Raw genomic sequence first — 22995 nt, 5'->3', positions numbered from 1 at the left:
GAGTTGTATAATTTAGATGAAACACACTAGGATTATTTTATATTCAATTTCTGCCAACAGATCCTTTCACCTATATTTCACACACTGGACCTTTAAACTTGACCTTGAATTTTGTGACATTTATTTAATAGATTATATAATCAAAGAAGTTCTACAACACTAATGAAATACTTTGACTCTGAAACGCACGCTATGAACGACTAAGGGCAAACAGAGAGACAGAACAGGAGAGGAGGATCAAATACATTCATTTATCATCATGAATCTTTCTCTGATGATAATTTAGTTGAATTTTAGTATAACAAGTTTTCTGAACATTGATTTGTATACACCCAATTTGCACATCATTTAATTATTTAAATATTTCCTAATTTGCATACATTTCCAGAGCGGAAAAGTCAACATCAAAGTTCTTGGTTCTTTTTATTGACATGTTGAAGTCAAAGGATTTTACAGAGTGGATTTTATATCAATCTTTTTCGTTTGCTTTAATTCAGAATATAGTGTCAGCCATCTAAAATTACATTTTAGCAATGAAACAAACCACTTTCTAAAAAAAACATTCATCTTGATATAGGAAACTAGAATGTTTGCTGCTAAACTTGACATTTCTGGTGTATTACAAAAACTGAAGAAATCTGAAAGATATGTGTTAAACAAGCAAAAATCCCATTCATTTTTATTAGAAAACATTTTTTATGATATTGTGTAAGATACAGAAGGAATGTTTGAATCCAATAATATTATGCATGAGAGAGAGCTTTATATTGACACCTGTGATGACCAGAGACCTGCAGTTTGGGCCGGTGCATGAGAAAAACGTTCTTACCTGTAGTGTTTTGCCTTAATGAATTTCCGACTGTTATATGAGCATGTGCTGTTGCATGAATATTGAAAGCAATATTCAAATTCAAGCTATATACTAGGACAAGCAATTGGATGAATGATAGATAATATGTGTGAAATCCACAGAAATATCCCATCAAATGCATAAACAATCACATTCATGGTAAAAGCTCTGTATTTATATGGTGCTTTTCTAGTGTGGACATTCATCCATTCACACATACAATGCATCTGTAAAGCACTTTCTCTATGTACAGGGGCAATTTGGGGTTCAGTATCTTGCCCAAGGACACTTCGGCGCGCGGTCTAGGGAAGACTGAGATCGAACTACCGACCTTCTGGTTAGAAGACGACCACTCTGAACCCTGAACCAGAGCCGCCCTTTCCATTCAGTATCTAATGATGATGCACTGTTTCCATTTGTATTTGTATTCACTTTTTAATGAAGTTGGATTTGCATTGCATCCAGGGCCCTATGATGTCACAGTATGGCCTGCACTTAATGATTGAATTTAATGAATGAAACACAGGGTTACGCAGTAGCTTTACAGACATCACAACTGTCAATCATCTCATTGAAAGTTTTCATCTGTCTTTATAAAATGGACCTTTTTGCCTAATTGTTATTGTGTTTATTTTATATAATCGCCGCATTCACATGCCGATTCCAATCTAACAAAGTCAGGTGCTCCATGGTAATAAGACTTTCATGGTTGTGTTTTCCCTTCTCCATAGTTCCTGATCAACATTATTAAATCAGCATTGAATAATACCATTGTTCATGTTTACCTTTCATTCAAACCACTAAACTGTAAGTTCGTCACTCACTGTGTCTCTTTGTGGGATGAATTGGATGGAGGTGGAAATGTACAGAGTGAGTTTAGATTGGAATCATTAGGAGGCGTGTGGAATCATATGTTCTGCTCCATTTATAGGTTTTAAATAAAGGCTTTCGCAGTTTTGATGTCATTAAGAATAAAATATATAACTATATGTACTGGCAGGTACATCTAATGAGGTCAATGTGTCTAAACCCACATTTACACAGCATTTTGAGAACAGTTTGAGCTAATTTAACTCCTTTGCGTTGCTGTAACTATGGTTTGATAGACAATTTATCATTTAATATAAATAGATTATATGTTTTATTAGTTAAATTGTTGCTTAATGTGTGCACAATCTTTTCCTATTTCTATCCACCACAGTGAAGTGTGGGACTTTATTCCATATATATATATATATAATCGTACAGTTTAGCAGATTATAGTCCCTCACATATTATAAATTGTTCAAATATTTTGTTTGAAATATTGTTGCTAAGTTCAATTTCAGAGAGTCAATGGAGAAACATTAAGTAAATGCAATATAAAATTACCTTAACGTTATACTATAGGATTTCACTTTCTCATTTGATAAAAATGGACTATAAAGTCAACTGTATATTTGGCTGTTTACATTTATTCATGAACGTTATTGTAATTTATAATCAACTCATAATTTTACCTTTATCTAGTCCTTTGAACTTTTACTTTATAAAAGAAGAAAAACAAGTGTAGCCATTTAAAATAGCATGTCTTACACATTAGATTTAAATGCATGTAAATTTAAAATGTATTTGTCGTAACTAGTGTGGTTATGTATTTTATTAAACTACTGTAAAGCGTTTTTTTTAACAATAATCTCTGGGTGATGTGGTTCCAGTATTTAACACACGGTGGTGCTGTTGCACTGTCGCAGTCTCCCAGTGGCTCCAGGTTGAATAAGAGCGTGAAGCTGCAGCTGTTATATACAGAGGATCAATGATATATGTGGAGAATAAGAACATCTTTTACAATACAAATTATCATAAAGAACTTTTTAAACGGGACAAAATCTCTCTTTGTAAACTCATAAGGAAACAGTCACCATAATGTTTAGGAAATTAGACTAAGCTCAGTGAATGTCTGTGGTTGTAACTTCAAACAAGTTAACTAGAATAAAATAGAGCAAAACGAAATAAAAAAATAAAAAGATTTAAATAAAGATCTTAAAAAGTTGCAGGTTGGGGTGATGGCATCGTCGTCATGGTAACAGATAACGGCTCTGTTCGTACTTTTGCTGCAACAACGGGATGGACTCGGATTGTATCAAGGATGCAGGACTGTATGCCACATATATATTAATATATATATGTGTGTGTGTGGCTGAATCCTCACTTTTTTGTTGTTTTTTGTCTTTGTAAAAACTCACATCAGTGCGGAGTGTTTCTGTGACGAGCAGAGGCGTCGAGAGGAGGGAGGGGGAGGAAGGGGAGGAGGGGGGAGAGGGGAGGGTGGAGGAGGAGGAGGAGCGGATGCCTTTGCAGCAGAGGACCAAGGAGGATGAATGTGTGAGTGTGTGTGTGGAGGCTGTGCGTTGATTTGCGGGACAAAATGCGGGTGAGATTTTGCGTGAGCATCGACACGTCGCCGGCTCCACTGACACGTCTCCCGGGGGAAGCCGCAGGCGGAATCTGTGAGTGGGAATAAAACACAGACAAGCTGAATCCGCAGTGGAACTATACTCAACTCTAGTTTAACAGAGATGGACGGGACGAGTTGAATTGGTGCAACACTGACTCACTGTGGAGGAACATGTAGCGCCCAGCCGGCTCTCCGTGGAGGATCTGTTGAGATTCATCAGCCACACACCTCAGCCAGGATGGAGACTGGAGTGTTTCTGCCCTGTCTGGACCAGTTCATGCTCAGCCCACTTGTCACTTGGGTAAGTCCAATCAGAAAAAAAACTCTCATCTCCTGCTCAACTGTGATGTCTCCCTGTCATCAGTATTTTCTGTCGCCACAGGTGAAGACCTTTGTGCCAAATGATGGGGGCATGTATCTGGACTTCTCTGAATTACTGGACGGGGTCTTTCTGAACGACATAATGACCCAAATGTAAGTTTCAGTGAGTCCCCTCGTGTCAGTTTATGTTCTCACAGCTTATTCTACACATCTACCAGCCTCGGTTGTGATGAACAGAGTCCAGATGGAGATTTCAGATTAGTAGCTGGTGTTTTGAAGCTGCTGGCTGTTGCAGATTCGGCATAACATCTGTCATGAAATTATGATTAACAGTGAGGTTTGGATGGACAAGTCAAAGTGTGCATGGTTCAAATCAACACCATCAAACTAAGTTGTTTTCATTTTGATGATGATGATGATTGGTGTCTTCTTCATCTTCGTCTGTGGCAGCTTTGATGCAGAATCAAGCGTCTGCAAACATTCTTATCCAGACGCCAACAGTACCGGCTTTGTCACTTCTATGGTGATGAAGAGGGTCTTTGTCGTCTGCTGCCGTCTTTGAACGTAGCTTCCTCATGACTTACAGGTTAAACCTTTTCAAAAAAGATGTCAGAAATAGCATAAAAGTTGAAGAAAGACAGTCTGCGATGAGGAATGTGGACACGGGGGACATCATACTGTCAAGATGCTACTTAAGAGATTATGATTTGCCTTATGTTCTGTTCAACACAAAAAAGCTCCAGCATCATCTTCATCTGGCAGTTTGCAGTTGCGTCTAAGACGTGAGCAGCTGAATGGAGACCCCCTGCATTCAGCCCTAAAGTTGTGGTGGATTGACACCTCAGATGTCGGTGGTCCAATCCTAACTGAAACCGAGCAGTGGCGAAAAAAAGGGTTAAAAGAAACTGATGACCCAAAGCACTTGTGGATAACGCCGTCTAGCCACCCCAAGTCTGTGGTATCCATTCATCCCACTTATCCCCCCTAGGGTCACAGTAACCAGCTCGAACCGCAAAACAATGCTGCGCCGATCGGAGGGGAGGGGGGGAGAGGCGGGATAATCTCCTGGATTGGGAGTCCCTTTGGGATTAAGGGCCTCTGTGCTGCTGGTCTCTGGGACACAGATGGGCAGGGCAAAACGGACAAACAGCTCCAAAGACCGGCCGACTGAAAAGATAGATGAACAGGGCAGCTACAGCTTCTCTCTGTGTACAGGCTTTCACCTAGATCTTTAGTCAAATTGTTTTAGCCCATATTTTGCCCACATTGAATTGTCATCCGGCCTAAGTACCGTGTGGAATGATGGCACTTGAAGCGGGCATGCTCCTGTTTGCCAGATCCGGGCCAAAAGTAGCCTAAACGACAGCAATACCACATGTCATCCAAAGGTTTTGTTTTATTTTGAGCCATAATCACCATTCACCACAGGGGCCACTTTAGGTTCACGGTCAGATCTCACATGCCGTAGAGCACCACATGTTTTGGGAAATTTTAGCCACATTTACTATTTAACAAGTTGGCCACTATAGGCGCACGTCCAGTTTGTCTGGGCCACAAGGAGACCAGCAGTGCCAGCTTGTTGCCTGTTTTTATTCGGTACAGTTTAAAAAAATATATACAGAAAAATTTCAAATAATTATATACAATACAGGAGGTGGCAAAAAACTTGGTGGTGTTATTTTAACCTTCCTATAAAACTTCTCAAAATGAGAAAATACAAAACTGATGTGAAATACTAAATTATTACCTATGTGTGACTCAGAATTAATGATAACGTGTGTATCCCAGTAAACATAAAAAAAATGGAATAATAGCTAAATCAAAAGATGTGTATCAATAGTAAAAAATAAACCATAAAACAAAAAAGAAGAAAAGTAATAGAGCAGCAGTTAAATGGTCTTTTTATACCATTTGTAAATCCTTCACATGCTGCAGCTCTCCTTTCCTTGGCCACAAGCTGGAGTCTGACCCATATATTTACAGCGAGGCCCATGAATGCTGATGTTTCAGCTTCAGGATGTGACAGCTCTAAGTCAGTCTACAGTGGGCTCAATAGCCAACTAACCCAAAAATCCATCTGAGGCATTTCTGTGGAGTGAAAAGTCCCATTCGACTGGACAACGCTCCCGTTTGGGGTCTTAAAGGAATGACGTCACTCAGGCTAAAGTTAGGAATGAACAGAGAACTCATACATGTTTTCATGGTGACGTCTGGGCCAAGCCTTGTGCCAGCTTCCGTTCACCCCATTCCACTGACAACCATGTATCTGTGTTTGTCTTTTAGCAGAAATGCCTAGTAAAATGTCTTGGTATTGTGTCCCATCTTCAGAAACCCCTCAGCTACTCCCCAGGGTGCAAACAACCTGAGCAGGGATCCCAGTCTGAGGATCCACAACCTGAACTTTCTCGTCCAGCAGATCAAGACATATTATCTGGTGAGTTTCGGACCTTCTCCCCATCTGGTTTTTGTCAGCCATATATAAAGTGTTATACAACGCACCCGAGCTACAGGGCATCTAAGCTTTCCATGCCGGATTATGATATCGTAACATTTGATTCAGATGTTTCGACCTCAACTTTGCCACACGCACACATCGGATCACGCCTGCGCACGCCGGGGAAGTCGGGGGCACTCGTGTCCCAGCAGATCAACTAGTTCTTCTTAAGATGCATGGCCTAAATATCAGCCGTGTAAACATCTGTGTAATCTGCACAGCAGCGAGGGTAGAGGACAGCGGAGAGACAAGCACAGACAGAGAGACAGGACAGAGAGACACACAGACAGAGGGACAGGACAGAGAGACACACAGACAGGGAGACAGGACAGAGAGACACACAGACAGGGAGACAGGACAGAGAGACACACAGACAGGGAGACAGGACAGAGAGACACACAGACAGGGAGACAGGACAGAGAGACACACAGACAGGGAGACAGGACAGAGAGAGACACACAGACAGGGAGACAGGACAGAGAGACACACAGACAGGGAGACAGGACAGAGAGACACACAGACAGGGAGACAGGACAGAGAGACACACAGACAGGGAGACAGGACAGAGAGACACACAGACAGGGAGACGGGACAGAGAGAGACACACAGACAGATACAGACAGGCAGTAAAAACAGGCAGAAAAGACAGATAGACAGAAGGATTGAAAGATGGACGGACATACAGGCAGGCAGACAAAATGATGGACGACAGTAAGACGGACAAACAGGCAGAAAGATGGACGACAGACAGAGAGACAGACCGACAGACAGACAGAAAATTTGTGAATCATTTTTATGCGAAGTTTTTTATTTGAAGAACAAAATGAATAATTTTCACAATATATTCAATGATGTGTGGCTTTGCTTAAAGCTCACGAGCTAACAGTAAACAAGGAAGGACGTAAATGTGCACCTGACTGAATCCAGGTTTGTGACTGGATGTGGGACATTTATTTAAGATTTCCTTTATTGTCGTCCCTCATCAATCATGACAAAATAACAATAATAAATAATAAAATTAACATCCCAACCAAGTCAATTGATAGGAAGAATGCTATAGATGAAGGCCGGTGATTAAAATAACCACATCCATCCGTTCCAATCTAGTTTTGGCTAACACATCTATCCAGAGGGTAGGGGGAGTAATAATGTGGTTAAATATGTTCATTATCTTAAGTTAGCATTTTATCATGCAAGTATTTGCAAAAACAAAAAACAGATGTGGCAGATTAGATGTTATTCTGTTGTAAATATTATTGGACAAATTCACATTTTCTTTCTAGATGAGAAGTGAATCACCCAAACTTTTAAATCCGAAATCTACTGCAAGTGTGTGCATCCCTGATAGATTTAGAGGTGCATACTGGTTTTATCTTAAGACGCCGTTTCCTATAATCTCTATTCTCTAATACCTCTAAAGACCAGGGACTTGCTCTCAGCTCCACACTCTTTAATCGCACATAAGCTTGGAAAAGATGAGGATGTTTGAAGCTCCCTGACCAGACAGTGACACTTCTCCTGTTTGGGTGTTGGACCCCGTTAGACATGACTGCTGGTTGAGGATATCTGCAGTGCATCACAGGCTAAATGATGACACCACACACACATGCATTTACACAAAGAGCTTAAAACAGTTTTGGTGGATTCTACCGCTGCACCAGGGAAACTGGCTCCGTCAGCCAGCCATTCAGAGCACCCGTTCATTTGTTGGCTGTGCCTCTATACATGTTTGGAGCAGCTGCTATGTGCTGTACATACATACACTCCTGTCCTTTCAGGCACTTTGGCCGGAGTCCAAGAAAAGAGAAATGTTGTACTTCGCTCAGTTTGGCCAAAATCTGCTTATCTTCCTTTTTCTCAACCCATCTCCCTCGTCTCTTTCTGTTTCTCTCCTTTTTTGCAGGATAATCTGAGACAGTTAATCATGATACCTCTGCCAAACGTGCTGCTGCTTGGCAGGACTCCGTACTGTGGTATGCTCCTTTAAAGTGTTTCTTATCTCTCCTGTTTATGCGGACTGCCAACTCAGTGTATGATTTGTCTATACTCATTACAACATCCATTGATTTCACATGATTTATTTAAAATCAAGAGATACATTTAACATGATATGTTCATATGTCCATTGGAAATATGAAAACAACCTTTTCAGTGAGACAAACAGCAAAAGAGTAGTGTTAATGTAATTAGCTAGGAAACAAAAGGATGAATATCTTTTTTGTTTCTACAAGGTGATTAAAATCACCTGGAAAATAGTTTCAGTATTTCCTCACACGCAGACAGCTTCAGCTCTTTCTGATACACGTTGAGTTCTGTCGTACGCAATCAGCCTGATCCCCACGGTGGCTTGTGATGGTCAGGCTTTGGCAAGTGGTGACCCACATTCACCAGCCAGTGCTCTGATCAATTACAATCCATGCCTGCAGCTCACATGACTTCGATCTGATTCAATTTATGTCACATAATTAACTTTTTTTTTTTTACTCTCCACAGAACAAAGTCTGGAGGAAATGAAGAGGCTCTTGTTGTTATTGTTGGGATGTGCAGTCCAGGTAAACAAGACTTTCTGACATTTAACATCAGTCTGGAATCACGTTTCGTCCTTTTTGTTTTTATATCGACCTATTTTTTACACCTTGAAGCCAGAACAAGAGTTAATTTACTTACAATATAAGTGTTCTAATGAATTTCCACGTTTATTTTCAGTGTGAGAGGAAAGACGAATACATCGAGAGGATCCAGACGCTTGACTTTGTCACAAGAGCGGCAATAGCTGCACATATTCAGGAGGTATTTACCGTAAATCAGTTTGTGTTTTGTTGGGGCGGTAGTGTGGGACAATAAAGAACACTGTGGAATGGTTTCACAGCAGTGAAGGTCAAATAACGTCCCAGCTGATGGAAAATAAACTGTGTGTTCATATCAAATCATTTCGTCCCCCTTCCCCTCCTCTGTTGATTAGTTGACCCACAGTCAGGAGAACGTGCTGGATCTGCAGTGGTTGGAGTCGAGTGACATTAACCCAGATGAGATGGAGGCCGCAGCAAGGAACATGGCCACGCACCTCAGACACCTGCTGGACCAGAGGGACGCCCAACTGGAGGTATTCCTATTGGATGTTTTGGGGGGTTTTGCACATTCATTTGTCATGCTCAGATGCATATCAGAAACTGGTTGTTGATATATGCCATCTTGCGTAACCTCTTCCGCTTCCTCTCTGCAGACTATAGCAGAGCTGATGCAGGAGAAGGAAGGCATGGTTAGCTTGCTCGGTAGCCCCTCCAGCCCACAGTCCGGCAGCTACTCTCCCAGCATTCAGCAGCAGCAGCAGGCCGGGTCCCAGCAACACCTGGCGGTGGAGCTGGCTGACTCCAAGGCCAAGATCAGACGACTCCGACAAGAACTGTGAGTAACAAGGAGAAGATAAAGAAAAACAATGAAAAAATAGATTACAAATAAAGGAGATAGTGTTCAGGGGGATTCAGCATAACATTCTCTTTGGGGTTATGAGGTTAATATATAGTCTACACAGGAGAAGAGAAAAAAAAATTCCTCCTTTACTGCAAACATACCAGAGCATAGGAAACAATACTAAGATCTAAATACAATGCAAATCATGTGAGGAAAGTATACTTTTTCAGCATAAGAATTACATGTTAAAAATCATTTTTAAAGCCGTAGACTGATGTGTGGATGATTTACAACCTGCAACCAGGAGAATCATATTAGCGATATATTAAATCAATAAACATGTGAACCATCAAGCAATATAAGCGAGTGGCTACGTTAGCGGGGATGAACAGATCAGCCTTTTCTAAAAGGTGCCTTGGGACATATCTGTGCCAAATGGTGATATTTGGGATTATCTCAAGTTAATTCACAGAAAAAATGATTAAAAACCGACCAAGATAGAGAATAAGGCATTAATGTTATGCTACATTTCAGTTTAAACCTCAATGACCAGGCTTTCTTCCATGAATTGGTGTGTCCTGCAATTCACTGGCAATCCTTTCTTTACTGTCCAGAATTGTTTATCGCTGCAGTGAAATGTTGACTGCTAGTGATGGTTTGAGTTTCTCTTGTGGTTGGTTATTAATTGCTAAAGAGGTGGCCGGTCCTCTGGGGACGTGCCAGCACAGAGTGAATGAGCGGCAGAGAGCGAGAGTGAGAGATACTACAGGATAAGAGAAGCCCCGGGGAGCTTGGCCCACATTACTGCCGGCTTGGCAGGTTCCATGGCTGTGCACTAACACTGACCCACATTGCCTCTGCGTTACTGCACATACCGCACACACACATACACACACACTCACATGCACACACGCTCTCTATCCCATGATCCGATCCAGATCTCCGGTCCATCGTTGCCCTCCATCCCCATCTTCTCTGCTATATTGTCCTCTCTTGTCGTGATGCTCAGAGTCACACACTGTTGCCTCTGAGCAAACACAATATCAGTTAAAGCATCAAGTATGGCTGGACTTTGTCCCTTTGAATGGCCCTGTCCTTACACAACCAATTACTATACATATACTGTATACATCTGAGTATGCCATAGCTTTCTGATAGCATTGGTTTTGGTAAAGTTAGTGGTTTAAAATTAAATTAAATGGGGTTTACAGAGAAGGATCATGTTGTAGCACTTGTATTGTATATTTTGTTGTCTTCCAGGAGTAATTGAAATTGAAAATGCATGTGTGCTTTCTCCATGCACTTAAATATCAATAAAACTATTGCAGGAAGTAGTGCACACTAACCTGCTCACTTGCGTGTCCCTCTCCCTTGCATGCCTGACCCCACCAGAGAGGAAAAGAGTGAGCAGATGCTGGACTGCCGACATGAGCTGGAGAACATGGAGTCGGAGCTGAAGAGGATCCAGCAAGAGGTTTGAAGTCAGACAAGAAATAGAATAGATTGCGGCTCCTTGTGACGGTGACACACACTAACCTCCTGACCCCCACAGCAGCTTAAATACAGATGAATGCACACCAAACTTTGCTGCAGAGCTGAGCTTAATGGCTGCAAATTTAAGCCACTGAACTCTTAGCAAAGCTCATATGGATTTGTCTGCACAGGAAATCTCAAAATTGAATTCACAGTTTAAGTCAGGTGGCTGAGGTTTTGCTGCACTATAGTCACCGTGGTTAATATGTGAAGTATTTAATGGAAATTAAAGCAGCAGTAATCATTTGGCCACTTGGGGAGCAGCTGAATTAGCTCAAAATCTAGCAAACTGAAAATTTGTCCCATACAAATGCCTATATATACATCAACCAGACTCAATGTCATTTATTGTAAATATTATATTTCCGGCCACCTGGTGAATTCCATGCCATCGCTGTGGCTAAGGGGGTTCGACAGGGTCATCCAACCACAAGGTTGGTTGTTTGATCCCTGGCTACTCCACTGCATTTCAAAGTGGCAATATGTACGAGTGTGTGCGTGAATGAGAGGATGCAACTTGTACCTTTAAGGGCATTGAGTGTTCGGTAAGTGCTATATGAATAGAGTTAGAGCTCAGTTTATGGTCCTCGCCAACCTCTGAGAAAAATATTTGGCTGGTTCGCAGATTAATGTGACATTAAGTGTCAATGAACTGAACTGAAACAGCAAATCTGTAAATCTTAAAACCAAAACAACAGGCTGACTAAAATGTTCCAGGTTATAATTCTCCGTGTTCTGGCAATTCCCCATATTTATATAGATTTAGTCACTTGATACAGTGTTTGTATAAAAATATTGATAAGTGCCACTTTAAATAGAGAGAGAGACACTTGATTAATCCCATCCATGTCAGAAAGGTTTCCCACAGTAAAGACTACTCAACACTGCAGAGCTACTTTTACTTTGAGCTGAGGTTCTTGCTATAAATCCGTCTTCTGACTGAATCTCTACCAGAACACCCTGCTGCTTGTGGAGGCGCGAGCAGCCCGCGCCTACCGAGATGAGCTGGACGCCCTGAGAGAGAGAGCCATCAAGGCGGACAAGCTGGAGAGCGAGGTGGGACGTTACAGAGAGCAACTGCACAAGATGGAGTTCTACAAGGCCAAAGTGGAGGTACACTCGGACTGATTTATTGTGTACCAGGTCATGTTAATAAATGTATCTGGATCTTTTATGCTCAGAACCCAGCTATCACTAAATATGAGCGCTGCTTGTTTTCGTATGTGTGTATTTCAGGAGCTAAAGGAGGATAACAGGATGCTACAGGAGACCAAAGAGGTGTTGGAGGATCAGCTGGCCGGCTGGAGAGCACGCTCCGATAAAATCCACCAGCTGGAGAAGCACAGTCTGATGCTGAAGGCCCAGGTTCATGATATGGAACAGGTCAGACATCAACACTCGAGGAGATGTCTCCTTTGGAACCTTTGTGTTGCCTTGTATATCAACCATTCAGAACTCAACACTCGACCCTCACATCCTGTTTGAATGATCCTGTGATCCTGATACATCCTGTGCTGATAAGTCAATACTTTCACTCCAGGAGAGGGAGGCTGATCGGAGGCGCATCGAGGAGCTGCAGGAGGAGAACCTGACCATGTGTTTGGCTCAGAGGAGAAGCATGGAGGAGTCTCAGCACCTGGGCTGGGAGTTAGAGCAGCTCTCCATGACCACTGACAACTCCCAAGGTAATAACTAGTGTTAGTGTTACTAATGGCACATTAACTATAAGGTCACTCAGAAAGGTAAATGCACACACTCAGCAATATCTTACACTTTCATCAAGATCCATTAATTATTCTTTGAGAAATAAATGAAAATGTAAAAAAAAAAACTCTCCACTCTGTTAATGAAAGTGAGAAAAAAATCCTGGATCTACCCCTTGATCTGTATTCACACCAGAATTTAATGGGTTCTTCTTTGGGTCATTCCTTGGGTCTCTCAGGGATGAAAGGACGCATTTGTGTCCCTGTCCCTTCATATTTCCCTGTCCTTTCACATGTCCCTTTCCATTTCCCTGTCCCTTCATATTTTCCTGTCCCTTCAAAATACACAGACAGTCTAGTCACACAATCGGTCTTCAAATGAAGCCCCTGGAGGTAGGTAGGGAGATGGGTGTGTAAATTGTGTAATTGTGTGCATGCTCCCAATTATTTGATATTTTTATATACATAAAAAACCTGGGTCAAACCAAGAAGTTTATCTCACACAGATCTGAACTTTATACCAACTTATTCATTTGTTTATTTTTCTGATAGAAGCCTTTGGATTACTTTTACAGCAAACATAATATAATTTCCGTCTTTATATGCACAAAGAATCATAATCTGTGGTTTAGAAATAAAAAAATAACAAAAAGTGCAACACAGTATTTTCCCACAATTAATATTCCCCCAAAAACCAAACTACATCTTTCAATGTTTACTACTTGCCTTTCATTCTGTTTATCTCCAGTTGTCTCCTGCCTTAGACAATAAGTCTAATTCCCACAATGTGTTTTGTCCACAGGCCAACAGACGCTGAGTGTGGAGGTGAGTGAGAGGACCCGCAGTCAGATGCTGAAGCTGGAGAAGGAGAACCAAAGTCTCCTGAGGACCATAGAGGAACTGAGAGCCGCCTCTACCAGCAACAGCCTGCGGCCCAAACAAAGACAGTGCCGTGACTGCGACCGGGTTGACCGGGTGGTCTGCGACACCAACAACTGGATCCCATCAACAAACGAGCCTTCAGGGCCTCAAACCTCCTGCTCAAACACAGAAAACCACACTAATATATTCCCGCTGAGCACGGCACCACAGCAGATTCTGAATGGAGATTCAAACTCCCATCGGCGAGCAGACACAGCAGAGCTGGAGGGAGTCCAGAGTGAGATCCTCCTCACAGACGATCCAGAGCATCACACTCAGGAGAAGGGACAGCTAGAGGAGCGAGGTAGAGGAGATTTCAAAGACCTGATGTCCGATCTGGAGGTTTTAGAAAACATTCACAATAGGCTCCATTGTTTTGTGGGATCACGTGATCACTCCCCTGGCTCAAAGAGCAGCAGTCCCTGCCACGACAGCATCTTCACAGGGCTGCCAGCACGGCCGTCCTACGCCAGCAAGCAGACACAGAGGCTGGAGGCCAAGTGCAAGGTCCTGGACTCAGTTAATCAGCAGCTGCAGGCTTCTCTGGACAACACTGGTACGAATTGATCAATCAAATAAGAATTATACATTAATAGTTCCATTTAACAATTACTAATTTATTTATTTCTTCTACCACAATACATCTCCTTAGACCGTAAAGTGCAGCGTCTGGAGGCAGAGGTTCAGGAGCTGGAGGCGGAGAACCAGACTCTGCAGGCCACCTTGGAGGAGCTGCGGATCTCCGCGAGACGCCTCGAACAACTGGAAACCGAGAAGCAGAGTCTGGAGCAAGAAACCACAGCTCTGGAGAAAGACAAGAGGCAGCTGGAGAAGGAGAATCGACGCCTCCGCCAGCAGGTTGTTCTCTAGGAGCAAGAAAGTGTCAGTTTCTCATGTAAAGTAGGATTATGCATGCTCTTGCTTTGCCTCTGAGTGAACAAACTGCTTCCTCTGTGTCAGGCTGAGATCCAGGAAGCCAACTTGGACAGCAGTAACGTCTGCATGGCCAGCCTGGAGAGGGAGATGCGTTTTCTGGTGAAGGAGGTGGAGGGGTTGAGGGAGACTGCTGAGAGGGTCAAAGGCCTGGAGAGAGACAACAGGGAACTGACCAAGCAGGCAGCTATCGACCACAGGACGCTGGCCACACTCAGAGAGGTGAGGGCGGGACGTCCACGCTGTCTAGCTGACACTGACGGAATGACATTTCACTGATAATGCACCGTTTCTCCTTTTAATAGCTGCAGGTTGCATAATTTACACATGCCACCCAACATGTAGCTGATCACAAGCTTACTCCAAACACTAGGATGGCACCCAGCAGAGCACATACTAAACAGTCCCCTCAAAGTCTGAATCAAATAAGTCATATTTTTTTTGTTGTAGTTCTAAAGCTATTAAAGATACATGTGAATTAGAAGTTACACAGTTTTTTGCTCCATCTAATCATTAACATTAACTTGGTCATATATCTTTATGTCCTAATATAAACATGGTAAAAAAAAAAAAGCCTTCTTCAAAGAAATCACAAATAACATCCCATAACTGGTAAACACCAGTTCACAGCAATGTATGCTGTCTAACTTTAGGAGCTGGTGAGTGAGAAGCTGAAGACCCAGCAGAGGGACAATGAACTGGAGCGGCTGAGCCATGAGCTGGAGATGAAGGTCCTGAAGCAGGAGGAGAGTCTACATCAGGCTGAATCACCAGACACCAGGTGCTCACACACTGAACTCCTGCAACCTTTAAAGGGAATGTGATCAGAAAAGAGTGTGTTGTAATGCCCCCTTCTCTCTCTCTCTCTCTCTCTCTTCAGCAGGTTCAAGATGCTGGAGTCGGAGCTGGAGTCGTCTTTGAAAAAGTCACTGCAGATCAAAGAGGACAAGATGGCCACTCTGGAGGCTCGTCTGCAGGAATCCTCCCACCTGAACCAGAATCTGCGCCATGAGCTCAGGACTGTAAGTCACCAGGCCTCCTGAAAAAATATCTGTGATACTACGGATCCAAGTGTTGTGACTCCTCTCCATCACACAGGCGAGGCTGAGCTGTGAGGCTCTGCAGCAGAGGCAGCAGGAGGAGTGGACGCCGTCGAGCTCCACCCCCCCGACGGAGACAAGCAAAGCGATGAGTGAATGGCTGCGTGAAAACCAGGAGGCCACCAAGGAGCTGCTGAAGCTCAAAGACCGTCTCATCGAAGTGGAGAGGAATGTAAGTCGCAGGCCTAAATTAAATATATAATATATAAAACGTTATATAACATAACATACGTTATATACTGTATGATGTGAAATTGTGCACTTACATTTCATTTTTGTGACATTCATTTTAGTCGCCTTTTAATTGCATCATATTTGCATTACCCGTGGTTTGGTCCGTCTATGCTATAACCTCTGGGGCAGGCTTTCCTAAATGGAATAGCACACACTGCTACACCAGCCAGCTGTTTGTATTCGTCACTCGTATTGGATCACGATTATTCATTGTCATTTGCATTATTTCATTCATGAACTTAATTTTCTAGGTAGATTTTCATCAGCAATGGTGGTGGGGTCAACATCTCCCATGATCCCAACATCATAAAACTAGTTCTTTTGTTACTGTTTTGATTGAGTGACCCCTAGAGGCTGAAGTTACATATTGTATGTTTAATATAGATATATCCCAGAGAAGGGCCTCTGTAGAATAAAAGATTCATAAAGTTGTACTCTCGGTTTTAAAACTCTCCTCCTCTGCCCTCTCCTCTCCCCTCTCCTCCCCTCCCCTTTCTTCTCCACTCCTCTCCTCTCCAGAATGCGACACTGGAGGCAGAGCGCCAGGCGATGCAGGCCCAACTAAAGCAGCTGGAGAGTCAGTGTGTCAGCCAGCAGGCTCAGATCCTGGCCCTGCAGAGGCAGGCTGCCTCGCTGCAGGAGAACAACACAGCTCTGCAGACACACAACGCTAACCTGCAGGTACCATTACAATACAGTGTTCTGTGTTTTGCAGCTATACTAAACAGCTTCCTGAAATCACTAATCTTCTGCAGTTGTTCTAGTTTTTCTGTCTGCAGACGAAAAGCACATACAAAGTTATTTATTCAACATTAAGTACTGATAGACTTCACCTCCTTCTGCTCCAGGTGGAGAAATCTACGCTGAGCTCACAGAGTGCCTCCCTCATGGCGCAGAATGCTCAGCTGCAGCAGCAGCAGTCAGGGACAGAGAGCGAGCGGGACAGCGCCGTAAGGGAGCGCGAGGAGCTGCGTGGGGTTCACGAGCAGCTATTACGAGATCACGAGCGGCTGGCTGCTCTGCATGAGCGACAGGCCATGGAGTACGAGGCGCTGATGGGCAAACATGGCTGCCTGAAAAACGCTCACCGCACACTGGAGCTGGAGCACCGCACCCTGCAGGACAGGTGGGGAGAGGCACTGTCTGTGAACTGTCAACCCTGTGGGGTAGGAGAGCCTTGTGATTCATGTGTTCACTGGTTGTGTATTATTAGATACAATAGCCTGCTGCAACAAAGAGCCAAGCTGGAAGACCTGGAGAAAGCCCTGAGGGAGGAGCAGATGAGGATAGCTCTGGAGAAAGAGCAGCACAAGACAACAGCAGCTGAATGTTGCAGGCTCCGTGATGAGAAGGACTGGTGAGGAGGAACACATCACAAACTCATGAGCTGGGTCTCTATTCAGGGGCTGTACTTAAAGACCTGTTGCGTCAAGGTGGCTTGACTAGACTCTCCCATCTTAAACAACATAGGCTCCAGCAGGTGGACCCCTGCCGGCCCCAACCTATCCCAGGATTCATTGCACTTCAGTGATGAACCGTTTTTCAAAGAGATAATCGTGCCAGGTTCAGGCTTCAACTCAAGTGAACAGCTAATGGTACACATAGGTAGGAATGAGGGTGGGGCAAGTTAGGGACATAAATCCAGAAGCCCCCTCTAGACAGGTACTAATATAGATCTAATTTCGGCTCAGCCGGGTGGCCCTTGAATTGTGACACAGCTCAATTATCCTCACCTTATTGTCATGGCAAGACACTGCACAGTTGTTGACACCTAAACAAAAGCACAAGCATAGTTTCTCATCACCATTCTTCCTTGTTTTCAAGGCTGAACCAGACGTACCGGCAGCTTCTCAGTGACAACGAGCTGCTGACAACCGATCACAAGCAGCTGAAGAGCCAGCTGAACGAGGCCAAGCTGGAGCACACATGGCTGGAGGCCGACTTCTCCAAGCTCAAGAAGGAGTTTCAGCAGCTGGACATCACCTACACAAAACTCAACAACCAGTGTGAGGTACAGACACGCAGCCTATCACGCTGGTGTGTGGCGAACTGCCCCTAATCCCATAATCCTGTGTGTTTTGTATGCCTGCTCCATTTGTACATGTTGTGTCTGTGTGACGTTTCAGCTGCTGAGCCAGTTAAAGGGAAACCTGGAGGAGGAGAATCGTCACCTGCTCGGCCAGATCGAGACGGTGATGCTGCAGAATCGAACGCTGCTGGAGCAGACAATGGAGAGCAAGGATCTGTTTCATGTTGAAGAGCGACAGTATATGTAAGAAAAGCATTACCAACACAGAGACAAGATAATGTAGCATCAAATACGACCTGGTCTGCGGTAGACACTTACAGCAGATCATGTTATTTTGTTAGAAAAATCACTGTTTCATACGAGCAGGCAGAATAGCGCACAACATTTACGACACCAAAAATACCACAACAGCAGGCCCAAAGTTATGATTGATGATCTATCTATTCTCTCTCCCCGCATGTTTCTGCTCAGTGACAAGCTTAATGATTTGAGGAGGCAGAAGGAGAAGCTGGAGGAAAAGATAATGGACCAGTACAAGTTCTATGAGCCTTCGCCTCCACGCAGGTAAGTCTCCTATAGCACTGTTGACCACATATTTTATTTACCCTTAATACTAATGACTAACTACTTACTGACTGATTGTGAATGACTGTGGCGGGTCACCAGCTAGTTGCTGGCTTTCTCTGGTGGCTGTTTTGTGCTGAGCAGGTTAGGGTTAGGGTTAGGGATAGGGTTGTGAATCCATAACACTGAACAGCAAGATGATAAAACAAATGTAGATCTTAGAGGAATTGCAGAGGTGTATAATAATGCTGTGTGGGTAGGTTAGTAGCAATAGAAGGACACTAGTGGAGCCCATACCAACAGTCCACTCAAATCCAAGCTGCACCAAATTTCACGAATTTTATTTTATGGGATAATTGTGAAAATGCAGAAAGAAACCATATCTTACGATGTTAATAAAAGTCATAAAAAGATTGCTAGATCCGTCCCCTCTCCAGATCTGCCCCAATGCCACGTCCTTCCACTCCCTGATCGAGGTCAATGACATTCATTTCAGTTTGTCTAATTCACCTCTGTAAAGTGCTTGTGCATCTGATGCCAGAAGTTTCTCTCTTCGGACCAGCCTGGCTCCTGCTGTGCATGTCCTCTGTGTCTCACTCTTCATTATTCCTCTTGTATCTCTGCTCCTCCGCAGGCGTGGAAACTGGATCACCCTCAAACTGAAGAAGTTGATGAAGTCCAATAGCCGGGAGCATGGACTAGAGCAGCCCCCCATGGCCACACACTCAGCTGAGCCACACCTGTCCTGTCACGACAGCAGCTCCTTCCTCAGCTCTGATGGCTCCGGCGGCTCGGCCTGCACCTCAGCGGGCGATGTCATCTCACCCAAACGTAACAACAGTAAGTGTGACCTTGTTTTACCAAATCATCTCTCAATGCAAAGTCCCCCCTTCACTGCATCAGACACAGACCGCAAAGTAAGATCATCTAAGCCTGGGAGCAAAGATTCAGGATGAACTCCCCCCTACATTTTTAGGGAGATGCAAACATTTTTAAATTAATCTATAATTAAATGAATTTGTTTTTGCACTGATGTAATTTAATTAAAACAGCAAGTATTTTATGTCAACAAAAGATTAAGAAATTAACAGCAAAAATGTAATAATCACTTTAAATTGTGTTTTCCATCGATAAACTCAAATGAGATCCTAGTGAAGATCTGGTCAGCGTGCAAATCGTTCAGAGAAATCATGTCAGTGTTGCATTGTGTTCATTGTGTTGAAAAGCCAACAAATGTTGTCATGTCCAAACTGCCATTCCTGATGCATGTGTGTGAACTTTCCTCAGCAGTAACGTCTTCCCTGTGTCTTTCACTTGTCTTTGTGTATTTCTTCCCCTCCATACCCCTGATTCCTCCCATCCCTTGTCTTTTCCTTCCCAAAATTATACTTTCCCCTCTATCTCTCTCCCTCTCTCTCTCTCTCTCACCCTCTCTCTCTCTCTCTCTCTCTCTCTCTCTCTCTCTCTCTCTCACCCTCTCCCTCTTTATGTCTCTCGGCTCACATCCATCCCCTCCCTCCCATCTTCTCTGCCCGCTGCTCATGTGGCCCGTTTGTTGTCGTGAAACTAAAGGCACAGTGAAAATGTTTCCCCGTATGAGGAGCAGGCTGAAGGACAGAGACAAAGTCAAGTCCATCTTCCGTCGATCCATGTGTAAGAAAGACTATGGTCGAGTGTCTGTAGCCTTTTGTTTAGCCCCTAACTTCACTATACTGCAGTGTTTATGCTTTATTGCTATTTTTTATCATCCATCACATAGCATACTGCTGCTAACATAACACTGACTTATGTAGGATTATCAGCAAGGTTTGAAATCAGAGGTCATATGTTTAATGTGTCCATCCATACCAACCTCATTTCACCACACTAACTGAAAATATTTGTTATGATCTTATAGAATTGAGTATCACAGTTGTAAGCCCAGCTCTGGCTCTCTTTACAAAAGATTTGGTTATTTCATTGGAGCAATGGAGGTCAAAGAAACTCTGCATTGCAGGAGGACACTGGAACTGCAAGAGCTACAATAGAACAATACGAAACTACATAGCACTTAGTAGAAAACCTCCACCAAGGCCCAACAGTCTCCTTATAAAACCATATTTAGATTCACCACATCAAGATTGGATCAGGATCTCCATCATATTGTGCACACTCATGAATATCAGTCCCTAAACATGCCTGGTTTTATTTCCACCAAGATTCATGAATTTATCTCTGAGAAATCAAAGAAAATGTTGCAATGATTTTCTATTTACAATGTTTAGGCCCATTAACCATTTGGGCCTAAGTTGTTTTCGTGTTATCCTGCAAACTGAAAAAAGCGAGCACAGAAAACATAACATCCTAGGCAGAGGTAACCAGAATTTTAGATTACTGTAGCAGGACATCCATGTACTACCTCATAGCTTCCATGACCTGTTCACCTAACGACCACCTCCCTCATCCCCCTCACCGCCTTCTTCCCCTCCTCACTCCAACAACGCAGCCCTGAGCAGCCTGGCCTCTCCCGCTGTCTCGTGGGTCGACGGCTCACAGCAGCTGGAAGGGTCAGAGGCTGATGTGGAGTGGGACAGGAAGGACACACTGACCTCATCCCTCACCACCTCCATGTTGTCCATTCACCACCATCACCATCCCACCACTCCACCATCGTCGGGCCCTCCCAGCACCACCACAGACACTGTTCGGGATGTTCCCGAGCTGTGGGAGACAGGTAGAGGCATCCATGAACCACTGTTTTGTTTGGTGTCATCTCCATTAGTTTAATGCTAGAGCATATTGCAGAGGGGAGGAGCACACGCAGCTCTTTTCATGTCCTTTTTTTTATTTAAAATGTAGAGACTACACTTAGATGCTTGCAGTGATCACATTTGTTTGCCCCACAGACAAGGATTCAAACGATAGCGCTGTGCCACTTGGATTTGAGGACAACGATGAGCTGCAGAATCACGGTAAAGCCCTGTGGACTCTCATTGAGAGGATTCAGCCGGCATGCAGATGTATACCAGATCAGGAATTAGAGTAAATCCATCAAATCGCAATCATGACCTTGTTTTATATTAATCTCTTTGCTCGGCACAGAGGCCGACAACTGGTAGTGCCAGTTGGTAGGCTTGACTCTGCTGCCCCTCATTGGTCATTAATAATACTGTGTGTGTGATGCAGATGTTGGCATGAAGTGAAAATGTGGTATTGGTATATACTTTACTGTGGCTCTTACAAAAGCATCATCCTCTACTTCCAGCTCTGAATGGCGCCCAGAGTCGCGCCCTCAGCGAGAGCAGCGGTGAGTTCAGCCTGAGTCTTGAGAACGAGCCGTGGTCCAACGGCAGCAGCCCTATCCAGCACCCCCCATCACGCCGTTCGTCCCCCTCCTACCAGCCGCCCAGCGATACCTCCACCCCCCAACACAAGGACAAAGCTTCTACCATGCCCGTCACCATCAACCAGAGCTCAGATCTCCAGGCTGCACCGAGACAGAGAGATGTGGGGCTCTCACAGGACTTCTGGCTCACCAGGGGCACAAAGTGCATCCGGAAGGGGTCCAGAGGCAAAGTGATTCGTCGCTCATCGGATTCAGCGGGAGCAGTGAAAACGAACACAGGGCTCAGTGGGACGATTTCTAAATCAAGCTCAAGCAAAGTGGACACCACCCGAGTCATAGCTTGTTCACCAATCACGGTGTTGTATGTTCAGGGGAAGGCGTCCTCGATGTCTGGGTGCCTCAACTGCTTCTCCACGCCTCTGGGGAAAGAGGGGCGGCTGAAAGGGCCAGGGTCACCTAAGAGTCTCCCTCGGGCCAGCAGTGTGATATCCACAGCAGAGGGCTCCTCCCGACGCTCCAGTGTCAACAGCGAATGCAGGGTGACCATCAAGACTAACAGGCTCCAAGCCCAGGCTTTAGAGGAGAGAAATAATCAAGAGGAAACATCGAGTAGTAATCAACAACCACACCCAGACTCTAAAAACAGTGAACCAGTTCCTCCTGTTAAACCTCCCAGAGACCCAGCGGTTGTCGTTGACTGTCCCAAATCCCCCGTGCAGGAGTCACTTCTTGGCTCCTCGTTCACGTTCAACTCCGTCTTCTCCAACACCATCTTCAGCGATTCCGTGGTCACGACTACAACAGGTCTGGATGCGCCTGACAACCAGACCTTCCCCTCTCTCAGTCCATCTCTGGTGCAGAACTGTCCAGACGAGAGCCAGGAGACATCTCACAGCAAACCACGGACAGAGCTCGGGGTCGATAATGAGCAGAGTCCCTATGCAGGACAGGCTGCTGGGATGGAAGAGAAGGACAAACCGCTCACAGTCGCATGAAGGCAGCTATCACACCATAGAATGTTGTGTCATTGACGTAGAGCAGGTGGCTGCAAGGGCTCATTTTATTTCATTGACCGAAGCACACAATATAAGTAATTGTAGAGGAATGGTATTCCACTCACTGTCTGAGTTTAGTTATCTT

The 22995-nt window shown here is 44.1% G+C and overlaps 1 protein-coding gene across 1 annotated transcript; it reads left to right on the top strand.

The window, feature by feature from the left end:
- Positions 1 to 3392: 3392 nt before the first annotated feature.
- On the top strand, positions 3393 to 22850 carry LOC128436921 (girdin). Its single transcript, XM_053418844.1, has 30 exons — positions 3393 to 3588; positions 3670 to 3761; positions 5937 to 6042; positions 8006 to 8075; positions 8596 to 8654; positions 8809 to 8892; positions 9065 to 9205; positions 9326 to 9507; positions 10906 to 10987; positions 12001 to 12159; positions 12283 to 12429; positions 12587 to 12731; positions 13552 to 14226; positions 14323 to 14528; positions 14631 to 14825; positions 15257 to 15384; positions 15484 to 15625; positions 15702 to 15875; positions 16457 to 16618; positions 16786 to 17063; positions 17151 to 17294; positions 17762 to 17948; positions 18064 to 18209; positions 18438 to 18530; positions 19165 to 19376; positions 20109 to 20183; positions 21016 to 21050; positions 21084 to 21243; positions 21416 to 21481; positions 21775 to 22850. Exons 1-30 carry the CDS (start codon positions 3526 to 3528, stop codon positions 22848 to 22850), a joined length of 5484 nt encoding a protein of 1827 aa, XP_053274819.1. The 5' UTR covers positions 3393 to 3525.
- The last annotated feature ends 145 nt before the right edge of the window (positions 22851 to 22995 follow it).

The sequence above is a fragment of the Pleuronectes platessa genome, chromosome 3, assembly GCF_947347685.1.
Source record: "Pleuronectes platessa chromosome 3, fPlePla1.1, whole genome shotgun sequence".
NCBI classification, from domain to species: Eukaryota; Metazoa; Chordata; class Actinopteri; order Pleuronectiformes; family Pleuronectidae; genus Pleuronectes; species Pleuronectes platessa.
The sequence above is the reverse complement of the archived record's forward strand: the minus strand, read 5'-3'. Positions and strand labels throughout refer to the sequence as shown.